Source organism: Merops nubicus, unplaced genomic scaffold (assembly GCF_000691845.1).
Source record: "Merops nubicus isolate BGI_N331 unplaced genomic scaffold, ASM69184v1 scaffold8424, whole genome shotgun sequence".
NCBI classification, from domain to species: Eukaryota; Metazoa; Chordata; class Aves; order Coraciiformes; family Meropidae; genus Merops; species Merops nubicus.
The window spans coordinates 1,117-28,858 of record NW_008602237.1 but is presented as its reverse complement, the minus strand read 5'-3'; the positions used below and the strand labels follow the sequence as shown (position 1 = coordinate 28,858).

The 27,742-nt window shown below is 35.9% G+C and overlaps 1 protein-coding gene across 1 annotated transcript in view; it reads right to left on the bottom strand.

Annotated features, from left to right (window-relative positions):
* The window catches only part of SNX29 (sorting nexin 29), a gene marked incomplete at its 5' end in the record, with an annotated part of 113,785 nt that extends 89,520 nt beyond the window's left edge, over positions 1-24,265 (bottom strand). Inside the window, 10 exons of the mRNA XM_008938282.1 lie at positions 3,379-3,461; positions 3,982-4,063; positions 7,759-7,877; positions 8,555-8,933; positions 10,660-10,908; positions 11,847-11,917; positions 13,783-13,963; positions 19,708-19,832; positions 23,340-23,392; positions 24,197-24,265. Of these exons, the coding sequence (XP_008936530.1) occupies positions 3,379-3,461; positions 3,982-4,063; positions 7,759-7,877; positions 8,555-8,933; positions 10,660-10,908; positions 11,847-11,917; positions 13,783-13,963; positions 19,708-19,832; positions 23,340-23,392; positions 24,197-24,265 (1,411 nt within the window). The remainder of the gene's footprint in view (positions 1-3,378; positions 3,462-3,981; positions 4,064-7,758; positions 7,878-8,554; positions 8,934-10,659; positions 10,909-11,846; positions 11,918-13,782; positions 13,964-19,707; positions 19,833-23,339; positions 23,393-24,196) is intronic.
* Between the last annotated feature and the right edge of the window lie 3,477 nt (positions 24,266-27,742).

The window sequence follows — 27,742 nt, the reverse complement described above, 5'->3', positions numbered from 1 at the left end:
GAAATGTATAAAAAAGTGCTGTGCTTTAAGAAGCACCTGTCAATTTCCCAACAACCTCCAGAAAAGTCCTAAGTTTCACAACTCTTCTGCTGTGCAGCCAAAGACTGGGCAAGCATGATTTGCAATCACCTGTTATGAAGACTGAGCTGTAAGTGAAATCATCTCTCAGTGTACACAAGGTCATGCAGCACTCCTCTGCAATCCTGCAGATAGAATATCAGGGTGGGCTGGGAGCAGTCTACAGGAACGATTTTTTAAAGATTTTTTTTACACAGATATTTTCAGATAGAAATAAAACTCACAGCAGACTAGTTACATCTTAAATCAGAAGTCTGACCTTTAAAAATATGCTCCCTTAGACACCTGCATGAGCATTGGCTATTAAGGCTTTATTTAGTGCTCAAAAATCTTGTAAATATTATCCTGTCATGTCACTACAGGGCAAATTTTAGTAGGAAACAAATTAGACAACACAATGTTGTCCTTCTGTTGTATAGAAGGGTCCTGAACAAAAAAAAAATCCAGAAGATGATCTGCAGTTTCTGTGATGAAATTTATGCACCCTTTTTCCACAGCTGTGCTTTCAGAGAAGTCACAAGAATTTAGTACCTGTCAGTAACTGGTGGCAACCAAGTTACAGAACAGGTGAGAAGCTGTTTATTTTAAAACAACTTAAAACATCTTATTTACTTACACAAGTAAAAGAAAGCATAAAAAAACCACAATATGCAGATTTTATTATTCAGTAAAATATTTCACCGAACTGGGGTCTTTCTCAAGAATACCTGAAAAAACATGGAACAGTTGCTATGTATAGTGCTATAACCTTTGCTAATCTTTGTGGTTAAGCCAAACTTTAAAAACTGATTAAAACTGCAGTTGAAAAACTAAGTTCCCTACTATTTACTAAAGCCAGCACTATAATCAAAGAACCTCATACAGAAGGAACCAAGTAGCATCCTTTTAAAATGAAAGTTTTGGAACCTCTTTTTTTCCCCCACTGCAAAAACAAAATGGGAAGACTTGTGCTGGCAGGACAGATTTTCCTGGTGTAAACCAATACCAAAAATATAATCTTCCAATGACATAACTGAAGCAGACTTAACAGCTGTTTCTGATTCCAATATGACATTATAAATACACTTGTTCAAAAAAAATGGAAAATAACATAATGAAATAGGTGCAGAAATATAAAACTTTTGACAAAATTAATTCTTCATAAAATTGGTTATAAGACATGATCTGTGAGGCAGGATGAGTTTTGAGATGTCTATCATACACAGCAAAACTAACTCTATGGACCAGAATGTCTCTTGCATGGTATCTGTATTCTTTTAAGATATATCTGCTGCTAAGTTAACCTTAAAAATGCATGGGACCAATTCAGGAAAAACATTGAAAATGGTAGAAATTTTAAATTACAGCTCCTTACAACATAGTTTTCTAGTCTGCATATCAAAAGAGCAGATAAAAGGTTAGCACTATACTCGTAAATTGGAAAGGAAGCAGGGAAAGAATAGATTTTAAAAAAAAATATAATTTCAGGTTTTGTCTTCTGAAGTAAGAAGCACAAAAACCCAGTAACAGGAGATCTCACAGCTTCTCTCACTGCACTACTGCATTCCATTTTTCTTGTCTGATGCATTAGAATTAGTTGCTATGCAACCAAGCTATAAGCCTCACCATTTAATAATTCTTCTGCTAATTGCAATAGAGAAAAAGAGCTTCAGTGTCTGGCTTTGTCACAGCATTGGATTCTACCTGATCGGACAAACTATGACCAATAACAATGAACCTGGAAAAAGCATTTTTATTTAATGTATCTGGGATCAGCTATTACGAAGGTATTATCTTGTATGTATAGTCAACTCAGTTTAGATTATGGTGATAGATTATTTACTAAGTGTTCTACCAGCTTGTTATAGATTGTTTTGACATCCTTCCCCTCTTCACTGCACCAAAACCACCTCTGAAATGGGAAACTAATGATAGTGTGTGTGCTTCTGTTGATCTTGTGGTTCGTTTAATTTAAGAATTGCTAAGTATCAAGAATTGAAAATCTTGAGATTTACTTTCTATTGTATAGCTGTCTGAACTACACATAAGAACTAAATAAGCAACTGAAGGAGACCAATTGCGGCCCCTGCTGGTACCTAATGCACCTGCAAAACAATAACATCAATGCAATAAAATCCAAAAGCTTCCCATTAAAATTCTGTTACTGAAAAATAACATAAAAATGATAGAACAAAAGGATATTGTAGTAATCACGTGAGCAAAGACTATCCAGTGACTAAAGCATTATAGTAGCTATCAACAGTAACTCTGTCTACACCTTCAATTATGTCACTTAAAAGTCTCAAACTAGTTTGCTACTTCATAAAGTACTTCATAAGAAAGGATTTTTCAGCTTTGTACATCTCAGTCAGCAGGCCTGAAAGAGTACCCAATGAAAATATATGGTCTACCTCCTTTAAGATACATGGATACAGGTATTGTTTAAACATATTACAGTACCTTAAGGGTTCATTGATTTTGATGATTTCAAATTAAATTGCAGAAAAAGGAATCTTGGCTGCACCACTTCTAACTTCCGAAAAGTCATAATTTAAATCTGTATATATTTAATTTTATAAAAAGAAACAGACAAGACACCCCAGAGCATTAGGAACAAAACCATACCTACCAGTTCAGTTACAAGACTTCCTGCAGAGTGAGGAAAATAAAACCATACTGGCTGACACATTTAGACAGCAAGTTAATTTAAGAACTAAGTCTTTGTTCTACAAGTATATGCAAAAAAAAGAAAAAAATATTACAGATGGGGTAAACAAACTATCTGTGCTTCTACTAATGTCTTTCAACAGCAAAGGCTAGTCTTACTGTCCTCCACCTTATACTCATTTTTTGCTTATGAAAGACTACATTTATGTTTGGAGCACATTTCCATCTCAAAACCAGAGACTGAGTGTACATAGTTAAGTGTTCTGGGTTTGTTTGGATATTTTTCCAACAAGATATTAATCAAAGTAGGCAAAATAAGTAAGATCACATCAGAACCAACCATCAGTGCTTTCAGAGCCTGCACACATTTAAAGATGTTAATCAAATTAAATCATCATTGTTCATTTAACATTTAACTCAAGCCACATCAAGTCTAAGGATACCATTAGCTTCTCTCTCCATAGAGCAGCTAATGTGATACAAGTTGCAATGAACCATAACCTTAGATCTATCAATTCAATAATCATTTTAGAGTAGTAATTTCTAATGTGGCCAGCATATCAGGAATGCAGTACTGTATGCCTCTCTAAACAGATCTTACTGAAAGTCTGAAAGTTAATTCCATAAATCTAGATACATCAAGGAAGCACTTACTAATTGTCATGGACTCTGGCACAGTGGCTGAAGGCAAGATATTGCTTGAAGTATTCACTTGAGCCGGAGGACTGACTTCAACTCTAGTCACAAAAGTACAGTATCATCAATAACTGAAAACAAAAACTTGATTTCAAAACTTAAGAAAAAACATTCCAGAAACTAGCATTGTCATCATATTCACCCATATTCAATCAACTTATGTTTCATTATCCTTTAACGTATCTGTTGTGAGTCTGATTTAAGAATATATACAAAGAGCCAAACCAACAGACCATGAAGTATACAGTCAAAAATAACATAAAAAACCAATATAAAATCTACTTTCAAATCCAGGAGGCTAAATCTGCCTCTTATTTGCCACAACTATGTGACTTCTTCAAGACAATTAGGAAAAGGTCAATATATGAAACTAAACAAAAAATGAAGGGTAGGCTTTTACATTTGTCTTTCAAAAAAATCTGAGGTATCCTTATGAATATTTTGCTTTCCAGTACTGAGGAGCTACGCATTAGGTAAAAATAACAAGCTGGTAGCTACAGAGTGAAGAACTGGGATTTTAAAAAAAAAAAAAAAATAAAATAAAATGTATTTCACATGTACCTGTAAGGAAGATCAGATCTTCTTGGAACCAGTTCTACTGCATGAACAATATGTTCATGCCCTTCTCCATTCTCCAAGTTATCTAAAGTAGAACGCATAAGCATTAGCTTTCTTCAATTAACAGTACTTAATAAGTAAAAACAAAACTGGAATGAAGGTAGTTACATTTTTAACTAGAAATATTCATCTTTACTGAAGCTTTTCAACATTTTTAATTCTTTCTCCAAGTTTGGTTTCTGCACATTTACCCTGAATTCCAGCATGATTGTCAAGTCCCTTAGGAAGGGACAGCCATCAGTCTAGAAAAAATATTAGTATTGCACAATACCTATATTATAATTTAGATGCATATTTTAGATTGAAGATGTTGCAAAGCTACAGAGACTTCTTACTGAAGTTATTTTTGTAAGGCCCAAGAGTTTAACCACCACATGGCATCTGCTCCTTGCTACAAACACATTTATGACTAGCAGGAATTAAATTGTAGTTAGTCCTCAGTATGTGGAACCTTGCAAAGACACCAATCCTTTCTGCATTCCTGACAGAGCACCACAGCTTTTCTCTGGCTCCTTATGCCTATGTATCAAATGTCAGGGATCAGACAGATGAGACAGGTTTTAAAAAGCATGGAAAATAGGCATCTGTCCACAGAACCACAACTGTCAGGATCAAAACATATAGATCCCTGGGCCTGTCATTAATGTAGTTCAGGTGGAAAGAAACAAAACACACATTTTATTGATTTTTTTTTTGCATCTCACGATGTGAGGGTTACAAAGTTACTCCAAAACAATCCTAAAATCATGAGCTAAATTAGCACAGAATTTAAAAAGCAGGAACACCATGGAAAAAAAAGTTAATGGGAATTAAAGTTATGTCAAAATGACTGTGGAGGAGAGAGTTTTTAAGCTTTAGAGTTTACTGAAGCTCAGTTCCTAAAATGTATACTCCACTTTTTTTCCAAGCAACTGAGTCGGGCTTTCTCATCTGTCGGTGCACGGAGATCTGATACACCCTGACACATCCCTGAAGCACTGCAAGACTAGAACTGAAAACACTTCCTAACATGCACCACTGAAGATTATGCTGTAATTTATTTCAAATACATTTGTCTTGTTATTTACCTGTATTAAGACCTATAAAACCAAATATTGGGTTAAACTATATATTTTACAAGAGTTCATTGACAATGTTTTAGCAAAACTGTTGTAACAATTACAATAATAATAATAATAATAAGCTTCCAGTTACTAGGCTGAACTGCCCTCAGGAAAAGCTAAGCCACATTCCTTCTTAAGCCATCCATCTAGCACAAGTGACTTCCAAATTCAAGCAAACAACTGCCTAAGGCAGCTTTCAATCTCATCAAATTGTCACTGTGGCTGTGGAGAAGTTGACCATACCCATGTGTATCACTCTCCCTAACTGGATGACATTTGGGCTGCATGATGGGCCTTTTAGTGAAGACTGTCTGCACACTGTCAGTTCAGGACTGTTCAGAAGGGCCCAGTGACAGCAGGAAAAGTTGAAATCAGGAAATCAGACAGCAGAATCTGTATTGCAGTTTCCTGTAATTGATCAAGATTCCTTTCACCATTCCCATGCCATATCCTTCTAACTTGCATGCTGGACCATAGAGATTACCACAAGAATGGCAGGAGAAGAATTGAAAATATTGTGCTAGAAGGGATCTGAATGGGGCTGATGTTGATCATCTCCAATAGTCTGAGCACTGTCTTCAAATCAGTTCTGAGATGATGCAGGATAAAACAAGTGTCTTTCAGATCTCCTTAATAAAAGTAACTCCCTGTTACACTTATTGTCCTCCCTGGTCATCTGTCTTCAGTGCTAAGTCTTGGCTTGGTCTCCTGAATTTTGGTTTCAGTTACAAACCCGTAGCTCTGGCTCCTGATGCCTTGTTGGCTACTAAATCCCACACTGCTCAACTTCGTGAATAAATGGACTTACTCTTAAGAGGCACATGTCTTAAAATACAGCAGAGGGCAGTGCAGTGCTATTTTACAGTTCACACTATTTTTATCACCAAACTTACAGAACTGAATTACACTTTTCCACAATGGCCTTCAATTAACAGTCCATTTAAACTCTTGACACATAAAAGGTATATGCAAAAAATATTAAATATTTTATAATTAAAACATTATTTGAATGCCACTGAGAAGTTTTTAGGTGGTCGCTTTAGTGAGAATACATACCCAAAGTTTTATACAAGTAATGCTCAGCTAGCAAACAGCTAGCAAAATATTAACTTGGAGGTAGGAAGAGAGGGGTTTCCAAGGTGTTTGGGTTTGGTATCAATACAGATATTGGAAAAGCACCAGGATATTCTTCTCCATACCTCTGCCCATTTTCATTGCTTTCTTCAAGATCTCCTCCACACGGCCCACATGATCCTTGCCATGTGGTACCCAGACTGCACACAATACTGCAGCGAGGCCAATCAGACCCAACCAAGCACTAATTTACACCTGACCCTTTCATTTATGCATACCCACAAGAAGCACAGCACTGCTAATTCACTATTCAGGCCCACTTTAGCGGTTGTCCTGCAGAAAACCACTCAAGGATAATGGCAGATAAAAAAATAGACCTGAGTCAGTAATTTGTGCTTACAGCCCAGATAGCCAATCTTGTCCTAGCTTGCATAAAACAAATGGTTTCTTTGGGTTTAGGGAGCTGATTCTCCACCTCTATTTTGCTTTTGTGACCCAAATTTGAGTACTGCATCCAGCTCTAGGGTCCACAGGACAAGAAAGGCATGGACCTGCTAGAATCGGTCTGGAGGAGAGCCACAAAAATGATCAGAGGGATTAGAACACCTCTCCTCTGAAGAACTGCTGAGAGAGTTGGGATTGTTCAGCCTGGAGAAGGCTCTAGGGAGACTTTATGGTGGTCTTTCAATATATAAAGAAGACTTATAAGAAAGATGGAGAGAGACCTTTTATTATGGCCTGCAGTGATAAGACAAGCAACAACAGTTTTAAACTGAAAGGGGGTAGATTTAGATTAGATGTAAGGAAGACTTTTTTTTTTTTATGATGAAGGTGGACACTGGAACAGGTTGCCCAGGCAAGTTGTGGATACCCCATCATTGAAAAGGTTCAAGGTCAGGTTGGTCAGGACTTTGAGTAACCTAATCTAGTAGAAGATGTTCCTGTCCATGGCAAGGGGGCTGGATTAGATGGTCTCTGAAGGTCCCTTCCAGCCCAAACTATTCTATGATTCTACGATTCCCAAACCCTTTTCTGGAGCAGTATTTCCTAGCCAATCACTCCTCACCCTGTATATAAACCGGTAACAGCTTCCATTGAACTGCATCCAATGTTTGATATTTTCTCCAATCTGTCAAGATTAATTTGAATTCAAATTCTCAAACACACTTTCAGCCTCTTCCAGCCTAGTGGTATTTAGAAAATGAGTAAGGATAATTTCTTCTTTTCTTGAGGATACTCAAGGTATTAGTATAAATAAAGTATTAGGATACTCAAGCATTCTAAATATTAATAAAACACCATACAAGACCACAGCTTAATTCCAACAAAACTGTTTTATTTTGACATTGGTAAATCCTCCTCAACTAAATACAGACTCAAATGAAGAACTCTGACTAAGATCTAGAATAAATTTTAACTGAAATTCCCATCCCAGTTGTTCACCATCTCCTATATCCTTATAATCCTATTATTTCTTACAATCGTCCCATGTTAGAAATCCTGTTATAAAGTTTGCTAGAATTCAGTTAATTGAAATACCTACCTGTTTGGGAGTAAGAGCCAACAGCACTGACAGGAAACAGAACATCTGAGTCATCATTCAGGACCTGCAGAGGAGTCCAACTGCAAATCTGAGAATTGCACGTGCCTACTTCACGAGACCTAGATCTAAAACAAACAAATCAACCTATTTATACAGTCAGCATTCATGTTCACAACACTCAGATTTCTTCCAGAGATGACTGCAAGAAAAATCTTTATTTTAATGCCGATTACTTGGTTCACACATACATAAACTCACTAAAAATCAGACCACTCCAAAGCAGATGAGGCAAGCACTGCTCCCCTCTTTTCCTCCAAAGGGATTTCTGCATCAGAAATAAAGAGGGCAAATCAGTACCTAAAATTACTCTTTTTCTATTACTACCTACTCTCATGATAATAGGCTCACACTGTTTAAAATACGTGGTTTTACTGTAAAGTCAAAATAAGAGTTGATATCATACTAAGAATAAGGAAACTTCAAACAGGTAAGAATTATAGTCTGGCTATACCCATGCAACAATTTTAACAACCAAGAACTTCAAGGAGAACAAATATAAAAATCTTGAGATTCTGCCTTTCAGTGGAACTCAGATCTTAGAAGCAAAATACTAACATCACAGTGGCCCAAACAGTTTGAACAACGGAAAAGAAAAAAGGAGGGAGGGGGAAAAAAAAAAAAAGGGAGGGACACCTCTAGTTCTGTTAGTTACATAAATTTGCCAGTAGCCATGATGAAAGCGAGGGCAGTGGGGCGCACGGAAAAATTTACCACTGCCTCCTGCAACATTACTTACTTTTCGGCAGCTTCAGTTTCACCTTCTGCACCTTTATTTCTGAACGTTTTTCCATATAACTCATCCTCATCTGCATCTTCATCATCAATACTCTTCACATCTAGTTTCTGGTACTCATATTCTCCATTCATGAATACTGAATTGTTCTTCCATGAACAGTTACTTTCATTCCCATTCAAATTCTTCCCGAGAGTACTTTCAGATGAGGGTACTGAGGGTAATACAAAAACTGAAGATCTGTCTACACCTTCCTCTGAACTTTCCCCAGTAATCAGAGCCTTCGTGGCATCTCCCAAATTTTGCTCATCTTCCTCTTCATCAAATGAGATAATATTTGTCACTCTCTTCTTCTTTTTCCGATCTTTTTTATATTTCATGTCTAGCAGGAACATAAAGGTTTACATAGTTGAGAAAAGAGAAACAATGTAAAACACGTTTTTTTTCCTTAAAAGAACTCATGTACTAAATGAGTTAAGTAAAGAAAAAACATTTAGATCTACAAGGCATTTCATTATCTCTCCATACACATGACCTTTTATATTGTTAACTAACATCTTTTTTTTGTGTATGCCTTATGCAATTCAGACACTAGAAGATGTTCTGGAGATGCATTCATAACAATATTCAATCCTCTCTGATTACATCATATCTATACTCTGACAGCACTTATTTTTAAATTATTACCTATTCTCACTGATTCCAATGTGCACATGAGGTTAAATATTTTGCAAAGTTGAAGCATTCTAAAAAATACCAAAAGTTTACTCATCAAGAAAATTGATACTGAGACTAAACTGGTTCATTTAATTCTAGTCTAGCTGCTATATATCCACAAAAATCAGTAACATACTTCTAAGAGTAAGAGGATGCTAAAATCCGTTCTGGATATAAATAGAATTCCAGCAAAGAACATGGACTTTAATGAAAACATCTAACCTGCCCTAGCACTCGATATGCAATGGCATTTGAACAAACGCTATCTTTTTAAAGTGACATTTTATTGTAAGTTGTACATTACACATACTGTATACACAGGTACTGTACACATAATCTACATTATGCTGTAGAGTCATGTGCAGCACATGGGCAATTATTACATTATTTCACCTTGCAAGCCCCTATTCTATGCTAATAAAGTTATCCTAGGTCAAGTATCACCTACTGTTCTAATCTCATTTGAGTGCTAAACAACAAAAGCTTTACCACAAGTTTGGTTTTAGAACTGTTTTGGGACAGTCTATTTCAGAGGTCAATAAAACAGATTTTTCTCAACTTCTGTTCCTACCAGATAGCACTCACATGGGGGTTTTTCTTCCTTTTTCTCACCATCAGAACAATTTAAAGCCTAAACTCAGACTTCATTTCTTAATTGAAAAACATAAATCCCGAGGTCTTCCTCCAGTTTTGTACCTTCACAAAGCAAAACTCTCAGCTATACTTTTGGAAATAAAGGGGATAAAATATAACTTTGCTATTTTGGAACTAAAAATGTATAATGAGTATCACATCTTGCTTGCTTAATTTCAAGTTTTAAGACTTTAGGTCCTTACTAGTAACTAACATCCTAAACAGTGGTTGCATCACTAACACATTTAAAGGTAAAAAGAGTGTATAAGTAAACCTTCTTTTCTGATAACTACCTACTCCAGATAGGTATTCAGACTGTAAACACGGGCACTGCTTGAAAAACACTACAAGCAAGATTTTTATCCAATAAATAAAAAACAGATAAGTGGCCATGTATTTCTGACTGATAAAACAAAACTGCCAAAAGAAAACACTAAAAACGAAAAATCATTACATCAGGATCTGCAAGGCATAATTCTAAGAAGAAGAAACTGAGACCCAGGTTTACCAATAAGATAGTTTAGCTTCCCTTTTAGTGGTACCAGAAAGCTAAAATATACATTTATTACTCAGTATTCACACCAGTACTTCTAAAAATTTTCATATTTTTTCCACACTCAACTAGTTTGTATGTGTCCTGCACACACTTTTAAGGTTTTTGTTTCATAACAGCACATTAAATTTAACTGAAAAAGTTATTTAAACACAATTGAAAAATGCATGTTTCTGAATGACACTAACGTTGCAAAAATGCTTACCAGCATTGACACTCCTTGAGAGAACAGGAAGCAGGTCAGCGTCTTGATCGGGTCTTATTAGAACGGAGACAGCAGAGGATGCAGTTATCTCTCTAAGAAGGCTGCTAACACCCTGAGTGGATTCCTTCAATAATGAGGTTACATTTTGTGTTGATTCCTTTAACAAATCGGATACGGTGGGTGCACATTTACTCTGCCCATTCAGATCCTTATTATCAATGTTGATTGCAAAAAGAATGGAGTTCAGACCTTCAGATAAAAGAAAGAAGGGGGGGAAACAGACCAAAACCCCACTATATACTTCATAGAAAACTTATGAACATACATCCTAAAAATTAACAAAGCTATGACATGTAAAATATTTTCTCCTAGAATTTCCCACAGTTCTCCATGCAGGAATTCTTATTCTTTCATGTACCATTCATTCTTTTTTAGATTATACTCAAGCTGATGCAATCAGTTCTGAATTCATCTTGATGGCTGTTCAGCTGTGCATTAAGTAAACAGTAAGTACTGTGAACTCATTTATTTATAACCTTTTATTTAAATCCATTTCACTACAACCTTAGTATCTGTTGGTTCCTATATTCTGTTAACAAAAACTCCTGTGAAGCCTAACTTCCAGAAGAAAGCATGTGGCCACGTATCTGAGAAAAGGTATATAGAAGTTAATAATACATGAACTCTGTGGTCAAACTCTAGAAAAGTAAATTATCTGTTATCATTCTTTATTCTTACTCTCCATGTACTCACCTGCAATTTGGCTCTTACTACAAAAGTCCATCATTGCACTTTTTTAGTCAGGAAAAACCCATTTTGGTTTCTCTAAATCATGCTAGATTTTGTTTTGTGTTTTTTTGTTTTGTTGTTGTTGGGTTTGTTTTGGTTTGGTTTGGTGTGTGTTTGTTTGTTTGTTTGTTTTTAAAGTTAACCTTTACTGATCAAGAGTTAGAAAATTTATGGGAAAGCCTTTTCAACAGTAGGAAGGTCAGATCCTGTGTTTTAACAGTTCATCAATTCATAGAATAAACTGCCATAATGACTATTGCACCCTGAATGTGCATCTGACACACATTCTCCACATAACCAGAGTGCATTAGAGAAGCTCCTCGCAGCCAGAAACAGATAAAACATCCCAAAAATGAAACGGTTTTCCAAGAACAGCAGCATTTAAGAGAAAATCTTACCAGCTGCCATTGTAGGGATCATACTAGAACGTTCTTCATCCATCAAAAATGACCAGTCTTCATAGAAGACACTATAATTGGAAAAGAAAAAAAGAAGAAAAGAATATGCAGTCCTATATTAACATATATTTCTGTAAGATATGAAAACTCTGAAAAATAAGTATGAGTACAATAATGGATCAAACTATATGTCACAGTATCTCCCTGAAGCCCTGAAATATACAGAACTGTCTGAATAGTTATCAAAAGACATGTGAAATAGTGTTTTATCTTCAGTTTTAGCTCTGCTTTTTCTTTAGGGGAAAAAAGCCACTCAGGGCAAGGAGGCTCATACTACACTAGCAGTCACGATATTTCTCTACATCTATTGCTATACTGCATACACAAGTTTTTCAGTAACTCTAGCTGACTGCAATTACCAAGCCATTTTATAAAATATTAGAATACATGAATACATATCCACTTCACCACAAGCAACGAGATCTAGTGAAAGATGTCTCTACCCATGGCAGCAGGGATGGACTAGATATCCTTAAACGTTCCTTCTGACCCAAATCAATCTATTATTCTATCATTCGGTGACCTGTTTCAATATCCAAAACCTCACCAGTTACCCTAAATGGTTAAGAGTCAGCTAGGAATTTGGATGTAACAAAAAAAAAAAAAATTTAATATGAATTTCACTATGAACACATGCATTTATCTGTTTTAAACCTAGTTCATTTCAGTAGCAAATACTATATTTTTTCTGTCAGTATTCAGTTACTTAAAAAACAGACAGTATGAAAACCATCCACCTATATTAAACAATTTTGACAGATTCAATTAAGTTTCCAAAACATGTAAGAATTTGGGATGTAAACTGATTCTGTAAATACCATTTGAATTTGAGTAACATTTCAATCTTAAATATTCTAGAATAAGCCTTTTTAGAAATAACATTTCATGTACAACACAGACTGTTGATAATCCTGATACTGTGCAAGTATTGCTACAAGCGTGAGAGTAGTAAGTGATATACCAATCCAGTAGTTTCCAGATTTGTTTTTCTTTGTTGTTTCATTTGTTTGTATTTGATTGTATATAAGAATCTGTCTTGCAAGAAAGCTACAGAGAACTGGAACAAACTGAAAATGAAGGTACTAACAAGCTCAGTTCCAGCAATAATCTTATCCAGTACATCCATTAATTGATGCAAAGGGAAAGAATGCCTTCCGGCTGAATCCACTGGACTTGATCAAGCTCAACAATTATTGATACAAGGAAAATACTCCAAATTTTCTAAAAGAAAACAGGCTGAACTTGTATGAGGAAGAAGACAGGACTCAGTTACGTACCATCTTAAGTGCATTTTGCACATCCAGACTACCTTAGGATTTCACTATGTTTAGTAAGTTATTGATTAACTGTAACAAGAAGGTTCACAAACTGGTACAAAACCACCTCCAAGTGATCTGCAGTAGTTGCTACCTACTGCTTGACTGTTGTAGCACCTCCAAAAGGCAACAGGCAATTACCATTGATGAATGGATAAGAGTGATAGTGTACTATATTAATGTAGTAAGAGGGGCACCTCTAAGCATAGTGTCAAGGTCCCAGTGAGGACAGCCTGAAAGAATAAGGAAGGGAATTAGGAAAGGGGATAGAAATGCAGATGAGGATAGAAGCATATATTCTCATGTGCTAGAAGGAAGCCAGTTTCAAGGTCACATGTCAACAGAGACACAAGCCACTATCTCAATGGCTGACAAAAACTTCAAAAATGAACCAAAGCATGAGGTTAAGTGGCTTCCCGAGCATAGCGATACATATGGTGTATTATTACAGCGGTGGGGTTGGGTTGTTTGGTCGGGGGGTTTGTGATGTCCATATTTCCTTTGCCAACACTCTTTTTTTTTTTACTCTTTCTGCATTTGCCAGATGTCAAGGCCCGTACCTGAGCCGGCTCCTGTCCGCCAGCAGCATGTGAACGTATCTCTCCAGGGAGTGCTCGTTCAAGGCACAGCGCAGCCAGGCCCGGCCTCGGCCAGCATCCGTGCTGATTGTCTTCAGAGAGTAGAAGCGCTGCAGCTCGTGCCTGCTCAGCACCTCCTTCACGTAATACCAAAACACAGGCTCTGGAATTAAAAAAAAAAAATAAAAATCACATAAAACCACACTAATCTCATATCTGGATGTATTTACATATAATTGTATAAAACAAGCAGGTAATGGTACGCAACCTTGAACAAAGGTGAATCATTTACCATCCTCATATAACTCCCCAGTTAAATAGGTTATTTATTTCTACAGAACTTGGGCTATTAGAACTTTACAGTTCACTGAAAAAGCCAAACACGCGCATTAAAGGTTTCTGTCTCACATTTTTAAATAGAAGTCACATTTATAAGCACATTTAAGCTAGTATTTTCATAGACGGGTTCACACGTTCAGCTGGGAATGTATTTTGCAAAAGACAACTCTGTCTTACTGCAACATGGGCAGCTCCAGAATTTGCAGCCATTAAAATGACAGATTTATGTTACTTTAAAAACCAAAAGTGTTACATTTAAAAGGCAACAATACCCCTTCCCACTAAAATACTTTCCTTGCCCTGTCCCCAAATATTGATAAAAAGTTTTTTCAGTTGTCTCAAATTTCTCAATTGGAGGTAACAAAAATCATATCAGCAGCTGTAAATGTACACTAAAACACCTAGCATTTTACATATTCCTGTTTCTTAACTGAATAAGAAGATATTTTAAGGATGCGTTTATTACAATTCACCTCTTAATATTTTCTCAGGGTGAAAAGAACAATAAAACATCAGATATTTCAACTGCAAGACTTCAATCATTACTATACAGTATAGTTTGGCAATCATTAATCACTAATATTGCATCAAATACATATTTCTTCAAAGTATCTTAAAACATTAAGAACAACATACCTGTGGCTTTGACTTGTTGCAAATAGAATTGCTCAAATAACTAGAATGGCTTGAAATCTGGTAATCTATACAGTCAGTAACATATTAAAAGACTGAATTTAAGGCAAACAGGATATTTTTAAGAGTAAAGAAATCTGAGAAACCCAGGCATTAGGAAAAAAACTTAGAACATATCTTTCAAGGAAAACATGCAGGTACTCCTTGTGGCAGTTTAATGAATGCCTTTGCTCAACATTGGTTTTGGTTAGCAAAAAAGGGAAAATAATTCTATTGTGCAAGTGAATGGTGCACTACCACCTCAAATATTATGCTGGCTTTCAATCACAATCTCACTGTAAGCAGCATAATGCAGATGTTTAAAGATGGGTAAAAAGTTTCCTCAGATACAGACAAAAAAATTCACGCAAGAATGAAAACAAGTTGATCCTGCCACTTCTTCCTTAGCACTTTACTACATCTTTTTTAATGTAGTAAGAATTTTAAGAAAAGACCATCCATGACACTTCTCCTTCTCTCTGCTGTATAAAGAGAACACAGTCAGACTTTGAATAGGTTGTTACTACAGTTTATGATTTCTTTTGGTGAAATATGCTCATTTGAGGGTATGGGTTTCTTTCATAATCTCTGCTGAAAGTCAAACACAGCACTAGATTGGCAAAGTTTTTAATTTTAGAAACCTGAACACATAACAAGGCAGACAGACTCATTAATTAAAAGTTTTGTCAAATAGGTGTGACAGCTATGCAAAAATAACCCAAAACTCTTCTAAAATAGACAAATGCGCAAAGCACAGGAACCACTGCATTGGCAACACAGGATGCAAAAGCAAAGCTTTACTTTGCTGAACTAGGACCTCACAGGCACACTAGCGTGCAAATACAGAGATCCACTGAACCTGTAAGGGCACTCAAATGATTGCACTTGATCTGCATTTCAAAAATAAAATGCACATATATTTAAAAAAAAAAAAGCATTCCTTAAATACCAGATTTGTATCAAGATGATAGCAGCTTAATGATTCATTGTTTCTTGTGACCCATAAAATCCACTTTTCCATCTTAGTACAGCTTGGAACAATACTGAAGTAGGAAGTGAAAATATTACAGAAATACAGAAAACAAGCAGATTTCCCCTTATGCTGAGAGTGAAACTCAGTGTTTCCTGGCATTCTGATTACTTGTATTATCAAGGATTTTAAAAAGCTTCAAAATTTTAATTATCATCAATTTTTAACGAAAATCTTTCCAATGGAAATAAAGTAAAAGCATTCCATATTCTAAGTTCTATAGTCTTACTGAAGTCCTAACTGCTGATATTAGTTTTCACAGCACAAGTAAGATAATTTTAATTTTAGTAATAAACAATCTGTACAATTGTACTGCAGGCAGAGAAGACACCAATGTTATGTCATTCATCCAAATACTGATCACTTTGTGAAAACAATGTATTTAACTTTACTAATATCACAGTTCCTATAACTGCAATACCATCAACCATTAATCAGCACTGAGCAGTGCTCAGTCTCAAGCAGAGATCAGTCTAAACCCGGTTCAAATGCTTTTTTATACAAAAAAAAAAAAAAATTAAAGAATTTATATTTGCAGACATTGTGCATTTCAGTGTCTGTTCTGTGAAGTACTTAAAGAGCAGTTTCATATTTGCCATGAGTATCTCATAGTAGAATGTTCTTTGCTATAGTTGGAAATATTACTTTTAATTGAGAGTATCATTAAATTAAGATTATATTCCATAAACCTCAGTCTATCATTTCCAACTCTAACCACAGCCACTAATAATTTTATCATACTAGCCCTCACCTCTACAATGTCCTACTATTCATAAGCAAGCTATGATATGCAAAGTAGCAAAACTATAAACATATTGTGATTTAGCAACAATTTGGAAATACATTCCCATGCCTGGTATTGATCTGCCATGAGGCTGTGAACAAACTATCTCCATAATTCTGCCACCGTTTACTTATCTGTGAATGCATATTACTATCCTACAGTTATAGCATCAAAGCACAAACACCGATCTACAGCAACAGGCAGCACCAGAGACAAAATTTTTCTTCAGCCTGGAGAAGAGAAGGCTTAGAGGCAGGGCAGACACCTAACAGCAGCCCTCCAGTACCTCCAAGGAAGTCATTAAGAATACTGATTTAGGCTCTTCACATCAGCACATAGCAGGACAGCAGACAACAAGCGTAATGGAAAACGAGAGAGGCTCAGAGTGGATATATAAAACAGTCAAATGCTGGAACATGGCTGACCAAAGAGGCTGTGCAGTTTGTGGAGGTCTTCCGGTCCCAAAGAGATAAAGCCCTAAGTAACCTCATTTACTCTCACAGAAGATATCTGTAGGAGTGCAGACCTCCTGAAGACCCTTCCAACATGAATTCGACCATGATCCCCTGACTGAATGTAGAAAAAACACTGCTATGAACTATTACTGCTGTTACTGATAGAAATGTTCCAGTAAGCCTGGAACCTCTAACTGAACAGGAGACAGAGCAGCCAGAGGCAATGGAAGAGTTGATCTGTTCAGAATCTTTTAACAAAATTGTCTTAATAATTTTTAGTGAATACTGACTGCATCAGCTACAGTGTTCTCAGATAACCTTAGCTGGAGTTAGAGACCCTGATATTGTTACAAACTAAAGACAGAATGCAGATTTGTTTGCTGGTTTTATTGAGCTTGTTTAATGCAAGATTAAAGGAGGTACATATGCTTGTAACACTCACACCACCAGTTAACACCAAATTACACTGATGTTAGGAGTTTGCTTACTTGAATATATATTTTTTAATTAAATATTTTAAATAGGATTTTTAAGTCATAGTTCCAACGAACTACTAGTGGAGATTTTATTTAAAACTTGTATTTTCATTTAAGAAAAACAAAATAAAACACTGAAGCTCTTAGATGCAAAATGATGTGGCATTGTTTACAGCCGTTTGAAAGTACAGTTTGTCATGAAATATCTGTAAATTTCAAATAAAGAACACTGCTGAACAATTTCATTTTCCAATTGTCAAAGCCTGAATGTATAGCCTGAACAGCAGTGTTCCACTATGTTAAAGAAAAAGATGACATCTGTGATTATGCTAGACAGAATATAAATCATGTGCCTGAAACTCATAAAAATATAGAAGTATTTTGCAATCACTTTCAGGAAAAAAAATAAAAAACAACCAAGCAACAAAACAACACACTCATGTGCAAAGATACATGCAGTGGAACCCAGCAATTTCCATTAAAAAAAAAATGCTTCTCTTTTTAGTCACTGTAAAGTATTCAGTTTGCTGTAAAGCAGCCACATTTTGTTATTGCTTAAGCTTAGGGAGTAAAAATTATGTTTTCTTCCTTCTTCTATTCCCAAACCATAGATAACTTTCCTTTCTTCTCTTCGTCCACATCACCTCACAGAGAAGTCCCCTAATAAGACACACACAAACATAGAGCTAAATAGTTACAAAGATACCAGGTATCAGAGATGCATCTTTCTAAATACAACCAGTAAAAGACAGGACCAAAAATTTCATATACCCTTGGCAATACTAACAGAGAGAATCATAAAAATTATAGGTATGTCTTCAAATTTAAAGACGCTGTTTGCACAGATGAGCAAGGGCATAACAGGGAGAACATTCTCTGCATCTCAGTTGCAAGCTACAGGGGACAAAAAACATATGACCAAATCACTACCCATTAAAGAGATGGAAACTAGCCGGAGGCTGAAAGAGACTGCAGAGTACCTAATCCTCAATTACAAACCCACAAATGGGACAAAACAGCATACAGAAGAGCCAAAAAATCTGTAAAGATTGTGTAAACAGCTGATTTTTTCTTTCTTCTTCACTCAGAGTCCACAAACTGTTGAGTCTTGTCCATCACTAAGTAAAAGAGGGAAAAATGGGAAACAACAATTTCTCTAAAAGTGTAACTATTTTAGCTCCCAAAAACCCCTAAGTCTGGAGGCTCAGTTAGAAAGGAAAAGCAGCACGGAAGTCAGCACAGAAGGCCAAACATTTTGCCCTATCATACACTGGAAAGAAGTTCATTGTTACAGCAATATAAAAACACCATTATATCAATCTACACATTTTGTGTTAATGTGATATCCATTACATGCAGTTGTCTGGTGTAACTGGAAGCTATGGCTGCAGATAAAAACATAGTAACAATTCTAGTACCACTGAATATATTAAAAAAAAAAAAAAATAGACAAAACACCAAATCCCACTATTTGTTACATGCTATGGTTGATGGAGTTTCAAAAGCCAGAAAGACACTCCTTTGTATTATGTGTACCTCATCAAGAAAAATGATACTGTGTGTCAGACTCCACAGCAAAACTGGTGATTGAAGAGAAACATCTTCATATGCTTCTGATAAAAAAACAAGGGAAACTTCGCCGGTTAAGAAAAGGCAGCAAAAATAAAGGATATTGCTTTAAATGTAGATAAAATAAAAAACAATCCAACCAATATAAATAGTGTAAGTTTTGTTTTTAAAATGACACCAATATTTAAAAGTTAAACATAGCTGAAGGTACAGGATATGGCACTTAAAGACCGGAGTAAGGCATGGTTAAAAATGAAAATGTTGTAGTAAAAACTTAACAGCACAATTACACAATGTTTATTCCTACCAGGATTCAAAAGAAATTTGCCAGTGATACTATTCATGACAGAACTGTAGGAAGTGCAAATTTCCAAATGTGATTTCTAAAGAAACTTGGTATTAAAATTAAACCAGATTTAAGAAAGTAATAATCATCTTCACTGCTTACTGAGAGTCCAAATATTAAGTATGCTATCAACAGTCTGCAGTCCGGTGCACTGCTTAAAACTTTCATTAAAAATCATATCCCTTGCTTGCACTCATCTACTCTTTAAAATAGAATAGTTACAATTAACAAATTACCTGTTTCAGTTTTACTGGAGAAACCTGCCGCCTGTTTGATCGCTGCTGCTGTTAAAGCCAATCCTCTGCTCCTCCTCAGGCCATGCTGGAACACAGCTTCAAACTGAGCACACAAACAAGTGACTCTACAACAGAGTTTTTAAAGAAATCACGTGAAAAGAACAATCAACTATGTTTCTACAGAGCAGGTTTAGTCCAAATCTCTGAACAGAGAATATGAAGGTGAACGACTATATGCAGTAAAAGGCCCCTTGTATGCACTAATCTCATTATTTGTAAATAGTATAATCTACTTATACCTGGAGTTTCATCATGACTATCCAAAGCTGAGGCACAAACTACATTCAGAAGAGCTGGCAATCAATCTGAGAAAGTGTCACCTGCTGTAGTGGTTGTCAGATGTATTACTTCAGCTTCAGATTAGCTGCGTCTCAAATAATGCAATTACGTTTTCATAAATACACTTTGTACTACAAATGCAATGAAAGATCTTCTAAAAATATGTTATAACTTCCTATAAAACGAATAGACCGTTTTGTTAATTAGCCTTATACACAGTAATTTCAGCCTAGGAAAACAAACAGATTTTAATGTCTTTCCAAAATTATAGGGATAGGAAAATAAAGATTTTTCTGCAGACGTGCTCAATCTTCAGGTTTTGAAGATTTTGAAGATCTCTACAATACTATTTATAAATATTTCCTGATATTTTTTAAACAAAACCCAGTTAATAAATCATTTTTCACACAAGTAGAAACATTGTAAAACCAGCCAAGTTTTAAAATTCAGCCTGCCAAAGAAAGAACTATTACTGTAACCTACAGGGAATAGAATGTTTCATGTGTAACAGACATGAAGGCAATCTGTTTGAAAACTTTTTTTCTCCAAGTTTTACTTTTTTTGCCATTAATTAAACAATACTTAAAACTTAAGCTTTAAGAAAGTTGTCACATGGCTGCCAAAGCTTCTTTACTAAAAGGAAAGACAGATACTTTAATCAAATTTAAAAAAAGTTGACAAACTGGCTCAGGACTCTGCTCTGGCATTCCAGAAGCACAGTTTTATTCAGGGTCACAAAGAAGCACAAGATCTCAGGAGGATCTCCAAGAGAAAAAGAGCTATAATTACCATAATTGTCCTGGACAGGAGCACTTCTAACACGTAATGCTTTCCAGTATATCTATGTTAGGAAAACTTTACTAATAAAGCAGACTAAAAATCAAACAATACCCAGGAGGATTGTGAAGCAGTTGTGATTAATTTTTGCCAAAAAGACTGATGTTGTTAGAAACGGAAATTACAGCAGATACATTTCCTCCTAGACAAAAAAAAAAGGTGAAATAAAAAAAATCTACTTGAGTTCTTAAATTCAGAAAAAGCAGAACAGAAACTAGGTTCTGTGAAAGAGCTCACATTATTAAAAATCCAAGTGCACTGAGAATCAAAGCAAGAAAACTGCAGCATTTTACATGAAAATTTAGCCACTAGTAAAACAAAATACTTTTTTTAAAAAAACAGTTATTCTACAATGCCAAACACACACAACGTATTTACTAGATAGCATCACGAGAGTATACAAAATAAATATAGAAAAACAGGCAGAAGTCTAGTGTACACAGATACAGTAGAACTCTGAACAATTATAATCTCAAAAAAAAAGAACAAAATAACCACTGGGAGAACAAAACTTGGAGAATCATGGGTTTTACTGGATTTTAACTAAATTCTCAGAATATTCCCATTTTCAAAATTATCTCTGTATTTAGCACAGTAACAATCTCAAACACCATGGAATTTAGGAGGAAAAATAATCTGTTAATTTAATTTCCACTTCCTTTTCAATCCTGAAAGTGCCTAGCTATAATTCATTACTCAGCACATCTACTGAATTGTAAGGAAAATATTTATAAGAAAAATTCAGCCAGCATTATATCTTTGGAATCATAACTCTCACCGTTTATTAGAAGACAAATACTAAAGGTCATCATTCAAATTACTAAACAACTGCAGCAAAGCAGTTATTCAAGCAATCTGAGCAACAAAGTGGAATTTTTAGATGCAGAGAGAATTTGCTGTAGATAGGAGACACGTCCTTCTAGCCAAGTTTATACAATCTACTACAAAGGCAACCATCATTACATTGTCTCACATAGCCTAAGATTTAATAACTATCTCTAGCTGATGCTTCTGTGCCAGCAGCTACAGCTGCACATCCACTTCAGTTGCTGGGTGCTTCAACCCCACCATCCCTTCAGTCCACCTGCACCTCCACACTACCTCCTACCCACCAGCTTCTGTCCAACAAACCCTGCACTCGACAGCCCCTGTATTCAGCTGTCTCCACTAGGCCAGTCCAACAGAGCACTATCCCTCGTTTTCCCAAAACACTGTAGGCCGAAATAGCCATGAGCAGGACAGGACAACAGTACAAAGTGAGGTTTAGCTGCCACAGAGAAGGATGAGCCTGGAGTTTCTCACACAACTTATGCACAGGAGCTCCACTACAAGCTGCTCTGGGAAGGAGATGGGTTTGCCCTCTTCTCCCTTTGGCACTTGCCATTGCTTCTAGCTGCGTGATCTTCCCCTTCTTGCAGCAACCCTAACATTCACCAGCTGTTTTACTGATCTTACTCACTAAAAGGGTAGAAAGTTACTCTTTTGCATTATTTCTTCTTTTATTAAATAAATTCAGAGGGGATTGGATGATCACCAGGAATTGCTTAAAAAAGGTGGTGGAAGGGAATAGTGCTGAAGTAGGGGACCTTGCGGAGACACGTGAACCCTCCCCACCTTCAGTAACCAGGAACTTTGGCTTCCCAGGAGTCATGAAACCACACTATCAGTCACGTTCCTAAAGCCTGACTTGGCTAGGAATTAGAAAGAGTTCTATGCATCATTTATAAATGGTCAACAGATAATTAATTCTTCCAGAAAGGCAGAGTCAGACTTCAAGGGCATAAGTAAAAGGACAACAAACAATTGCATTTTAATCCTGCTGTTTTATTTATCCAAGACTCTTTGATAGGACAGATTCTGAAAAAGAACAGGACACAAAAAGCACTGCAACTTCTGTCCACCAGTCATCCTCTTAAAAGCCTTAGAAATCAATGTGTCATATGCAAGAACAAACACAACTAATAGGAATTAAATTACATTTTTTGACTTACATTAATCAAAGGGAACAACTTTTAGTACAGAAAAGGAAGAAAAGTAGGTTTAAAACATGTCAGAAATTAAAAAAAAATAAGAATGAAGATTTTCATGACTGCATGTTAAAAACTTGACACAAGCATAAAGCTCAGGAAACACAGGTGTATTGGTGATAAATGTGCATTCATTTTAAAAGAGGTTTTAGGGAACATAAGTTTGTCCAGTCTCATCTTCAGACCTCAGAACTGAATGCTTTGTCATGAACTCTGCAGCCACTTAAGTGCTTGTAACTTCATGCAGAAGAACACTCTTTGTTAAGCTGTCAAACTTGTGACAAGATGAAAAATTCAGAGTCCCGTGTCAGTGCTTGTGTAAGCAAAAGGAACTGAGGGGGTTTTGAGCGTGTCAAGTATTGTGTGCCATACATTTCATGTCATTATGATACATAATCTAAGCATGTTAAGTTTCTTAGACTATTTTACCTGCTATCAGTGTCTGATGCAATTTCTTTTCTTCCTCCAAACCGTATTTGACACTGCAATAAACAAATTTTAAGACATTTTTGTCACACTAACAAACTCAATATTCTAAAATAATTGAGTCATAACAAAAAAGAAAGCAGTGCAAAATAAATCACTAGAAAACAGAGCCTGCAGCTAAAAAATGCTTTACAGCATCATGTTCACTAATGGACTGCTCTTGTAGTTCAAATGTATCCTTGCTAGCCAGAACAACACACCTGCAGGTCTTTCAATAACTCTTAAATTGAGTACAAATTACTACTTTTGAGTTTTAAATGAACAGCCACAAGAATAAACATTGTTCCTATTCAGCTCAGTGCTACAATTACAAAAGAATCATTCCTTATAAAACATGTCATTGGCTTACTTCTGAGGCGCTCTTCTGCTTCCTAAAATATGAAATCCAGTCTATGAAAGTCTACTTGCTGAACTTCAGGTTGATGCAAGATATATACATACATGAATAAATCCATCTTTACCTGTATTTTAACCATTCATTAAAATCCTAGTGTAAAGAAAAAAGCTGCTACCATAAAGTATTAACCAGTTTAGTCTTTCAAGTACACTCCAATTTAGTTCAGTCATGTATTACAAATTTATATATTCTATCTTATTATATATAAATGTTACAAACAACAGTAGTGTTAAACAAATACTGCATAATAGCTGTTTGCTAGCAGACACAAAAACTCAGTAATACTGTGTGAAATACAAGATTTCTTCTTTGACTGGTAAAGAGAAGAAAGGGCAGAGACAGTTCCTGCTAGTGCTGACAACTCAGAGTGAGTACACTGTGCAAATACATATGGATTTCTCACCTGTTTCACTGCATCCAGTAGTCTTTCTAGAAGAAACTGTCTTTTGGTGTCATTGTTCTGTGAACCTGAAATTTAACAAAATTACACCATTTTAAAATAAAAAATTTTTTAAGAAAATACATTTGGGCTAACAGCAGGGCCCTGAAAAATTTCCTCCCATGTTAATTATTCCATTAACTTATTAATGTATTTTCTCCAAGTTAAATGATGCAGTCTGTGTTTTGAAGTTTCAGGTACTCATCCTCTAATATGCAGGAACACTGTCCGAATATCACCTACTTTCTAAAATTATTCTAGTAATATTTTGGTTTCATGATATAAGGTATATTGCAGTAATACCCAGTATAGTACAATTGTGCAAAAACCAGCACAGCATGCCCCTAGCCGCTTAGCACAACCACCTGTGGGACCATATTGCAAGCCTGGGACTGGCCTACTTTAACTTTTTTTTTTTTTCCCCCCTTTTTCTTTTTTTGGCAGGTGAACAGAGAGCAATTATTAAAATAAAGCCCTTAAAATTTAACTACCAGCCTAGTTCTTCCTGATTAACATCTACAAAATCTATTTTGTTACTATACAAGCTAACAGAGACTATCTCTAACTTTTCAATCATATCAACAACAAATAGCATAATACTTTGCTCATCACAATATGTTTTATAAACTCCAGTGCATATGTGCAAACTTTACTGTTTAATTAACCTCTATCACCTTCTTATTCTTCATTCTAAGCTGAAGTTCAAAATATGCTTCAAAAACCTCTGTGACTTCTTGGGAATTAAAGTAATTATATTCTTCTTTTCCTCTCAAAGAGCATACAACTAATATATGCACAAACTGAAAGCAAATTATCAAAACTCCAGGTGAGCAAGTTGCTCCAGATAGTGAAAATCAAACACCTCACAGTAAGCCCTCTAGTAAATAGAGATAACACCAAAGATCCTCGTCTCTTCCTCTTGCTGTCCAAGACTGCAAGGTCCCAGTCTCAGAATTGCCCATCTTCATAATCTCATCCAACGGAGTTTGCAACTAAACCAGCAGGAGAGGACAGAATTTGTCCTACTGAAATTATTCTGCCTTTGTTTCACCTTAAATATGGGATTAGGAGAAGAAAAAACCCACAGTAAACTGTAAGACACGATGCCAGAACAAAGAAAACGAGGAAAAACATGCAAATGTAACTGCTAGCCAGGTAAGCTTCACAGGGCTTACTTAGCTGATCACAGTGGATTTTCCTGGAGTTACACTTCTGATTTACAACTCTGACCCAAACTGTGCAGACCTGTGACGTGTGAGGTTTGGTTCTGTCAGTCAAATACTCCAACGCATGCAAACTCAGGTGAAGATGCAAACAATGTTCAATGGACTCTAGAAACGAACCCCATACCAAGCAGGTTTTAACCTACAAACAGCTAAGCCAGTTATGCTGCTGCAAATATAATGTTAAATTCATATAAACCCTACTACTCCCCTTTTTGCCCCGTCAGAGACTACAGCTTTACTGAATTATAATTCGATGTTGTTACCATGCAGGTATTGCCCAAAACAAAGAGACATGCCTATGCACCCAAACAACCTTACAACTCACCTAACTGGAAATTAGGGAAAACAATTAAACCCCAACTTCTAGTACAACCCCTCATGCACAGGAGTACTGAATATACACAAAAGTGCAGATTTTCTTTACTGTTTCAATACTCATTACGCTTCTACAGTCTTATCCTATCCACATACCTGCGAGAGTAGGCAAAATGCAACATTTCTTTATATTAAGTTTGAGACTATTTCAGAGCAAACGCCTGTAATTAATGATTTTGTGACCTGAAAAATGGGTATCAAATTAAAATAAGTGGGTTTAAGATTGTCTTCCAAATTACAAACTGAGCAAACACCTTTCTACTGCTTCACAAAAGTGGTAAAGACTGCAAAAACACACACAAATACAAAACACAGAAAGCATAACAACATTACTCAGAAAAAAATGCTATATTTAGAAAATTGCAATAAAAAAAGGAAGTTCATACATGAGTCTAAAAATAATTCTGAAAACATAAGTATAAGGTTGCAAGAACTAAGAAAAATAGACTCCTCTCATCACCGTCTGCTCAGTCAAAAAGGGTTAAAAATAGGCTCAGGTACTGCACCTGCCCCTGCGACCCTTGCCACTTCTTGTTGTTCCTGGTCGTGCTTTCCTATTTTTAAAACAAACTTCTCTCCATATCCTGACAGAAATAGCCACATCTATAGCAGAAGAAAACTGACTCTGCAAGTAAAGGGAAAATGGATTTTCATCCAAGTCTTCATAGGTACAGGTCTCTTCAGAACCACAGGAAGCATTCAGGTTAAAAAAAATAAATCTCAGATCTCTCTTACACACTTCTTCAAGTCTTGTATGCAAAATTTCAGACACACTTGCTTTTCCTTGCTCTTATACAGGTTCTGAGGGTACAAGTTTAAGATAAAACAAACACAACTCATTTAAATACTGCCTTGTACTACATTATGATTCTACTGCTGCACGCTGAATTAGTCACATTTTTATTTTTTTTTTTTAACTGTTACTAAACAAGTGAAAGCATCTCTAACTCTTAACAAGTACATAAATCTAGTAGCCTTGCGTTACTTCCCTTTAAAGTTTAGCCTGTTTAACTGGCTAATAAATCATGAACATGTAATTAGTAAGCAGCATTCGTAATACTAAAGTAATGCTCAAATCAACAGGAAGTTACCTTCACATCCACTAAAAATACACTGTGGTGAAAAAAAATATACAGTAAAAATAGTTATAGCCATTAGGGAAATAGGTTCTAACTATATATGTATATTATTTAGGAAAAGCTCTTTTACTTCTTTTGGTTACATTTGGGCAAGGAAATAAATGCAGCCAGTGCTGTTATAGCTGCTAAAAAAATGCCACGATTAGGTGTGATGATGTTAACATTAGCTCTCCCCTTTATTAAAAACAAGCACCATGATGATTCACATTTCTCTGTCCTGATCTTGTAAGAATAACTTACATTATTCTGGAAAAATTCTGCACAGTACTGTATAACAGTAAACTTTACCAAAGTGTTCTTTCCATTATCTTGCTGCCTAACCAGAACTTTTGGAAAAGCCATCTAGGCCTTGGCAAGGGCTACACACACGTGGGTTAGCCATGGAGTTTAATGACTAGCCTTAATGTCACCTTAGGCACTACTATATCCTAAGTGAATGTTTTCTCTCCTCATAAACCTGTATCTCATTAAAAAAAAAAAAAAAAAAGTAAAGAAAAATATTGAAGGTATTAAAAATAGCTACATGGTGAGGCTTTACGCCACAAGAGATGCCACCTTGCCTTCTGAGTCACAAAATTCAAACAGAGCTTGCAAAGGTGAGTCTCCTACAAAGATCTGTGCTTCAATTTGCACCAACTTGCACAGGGCTAGTCCCAGCCTGAATTCATCACTGAAAGTCCAAGATTTTCCATGTGAAAATGCTGACTCTTAAAAACTTCAGAATTAGGATTTTGTCTACATCTTGTCAAGATCTGGAACATCTGAGAAAC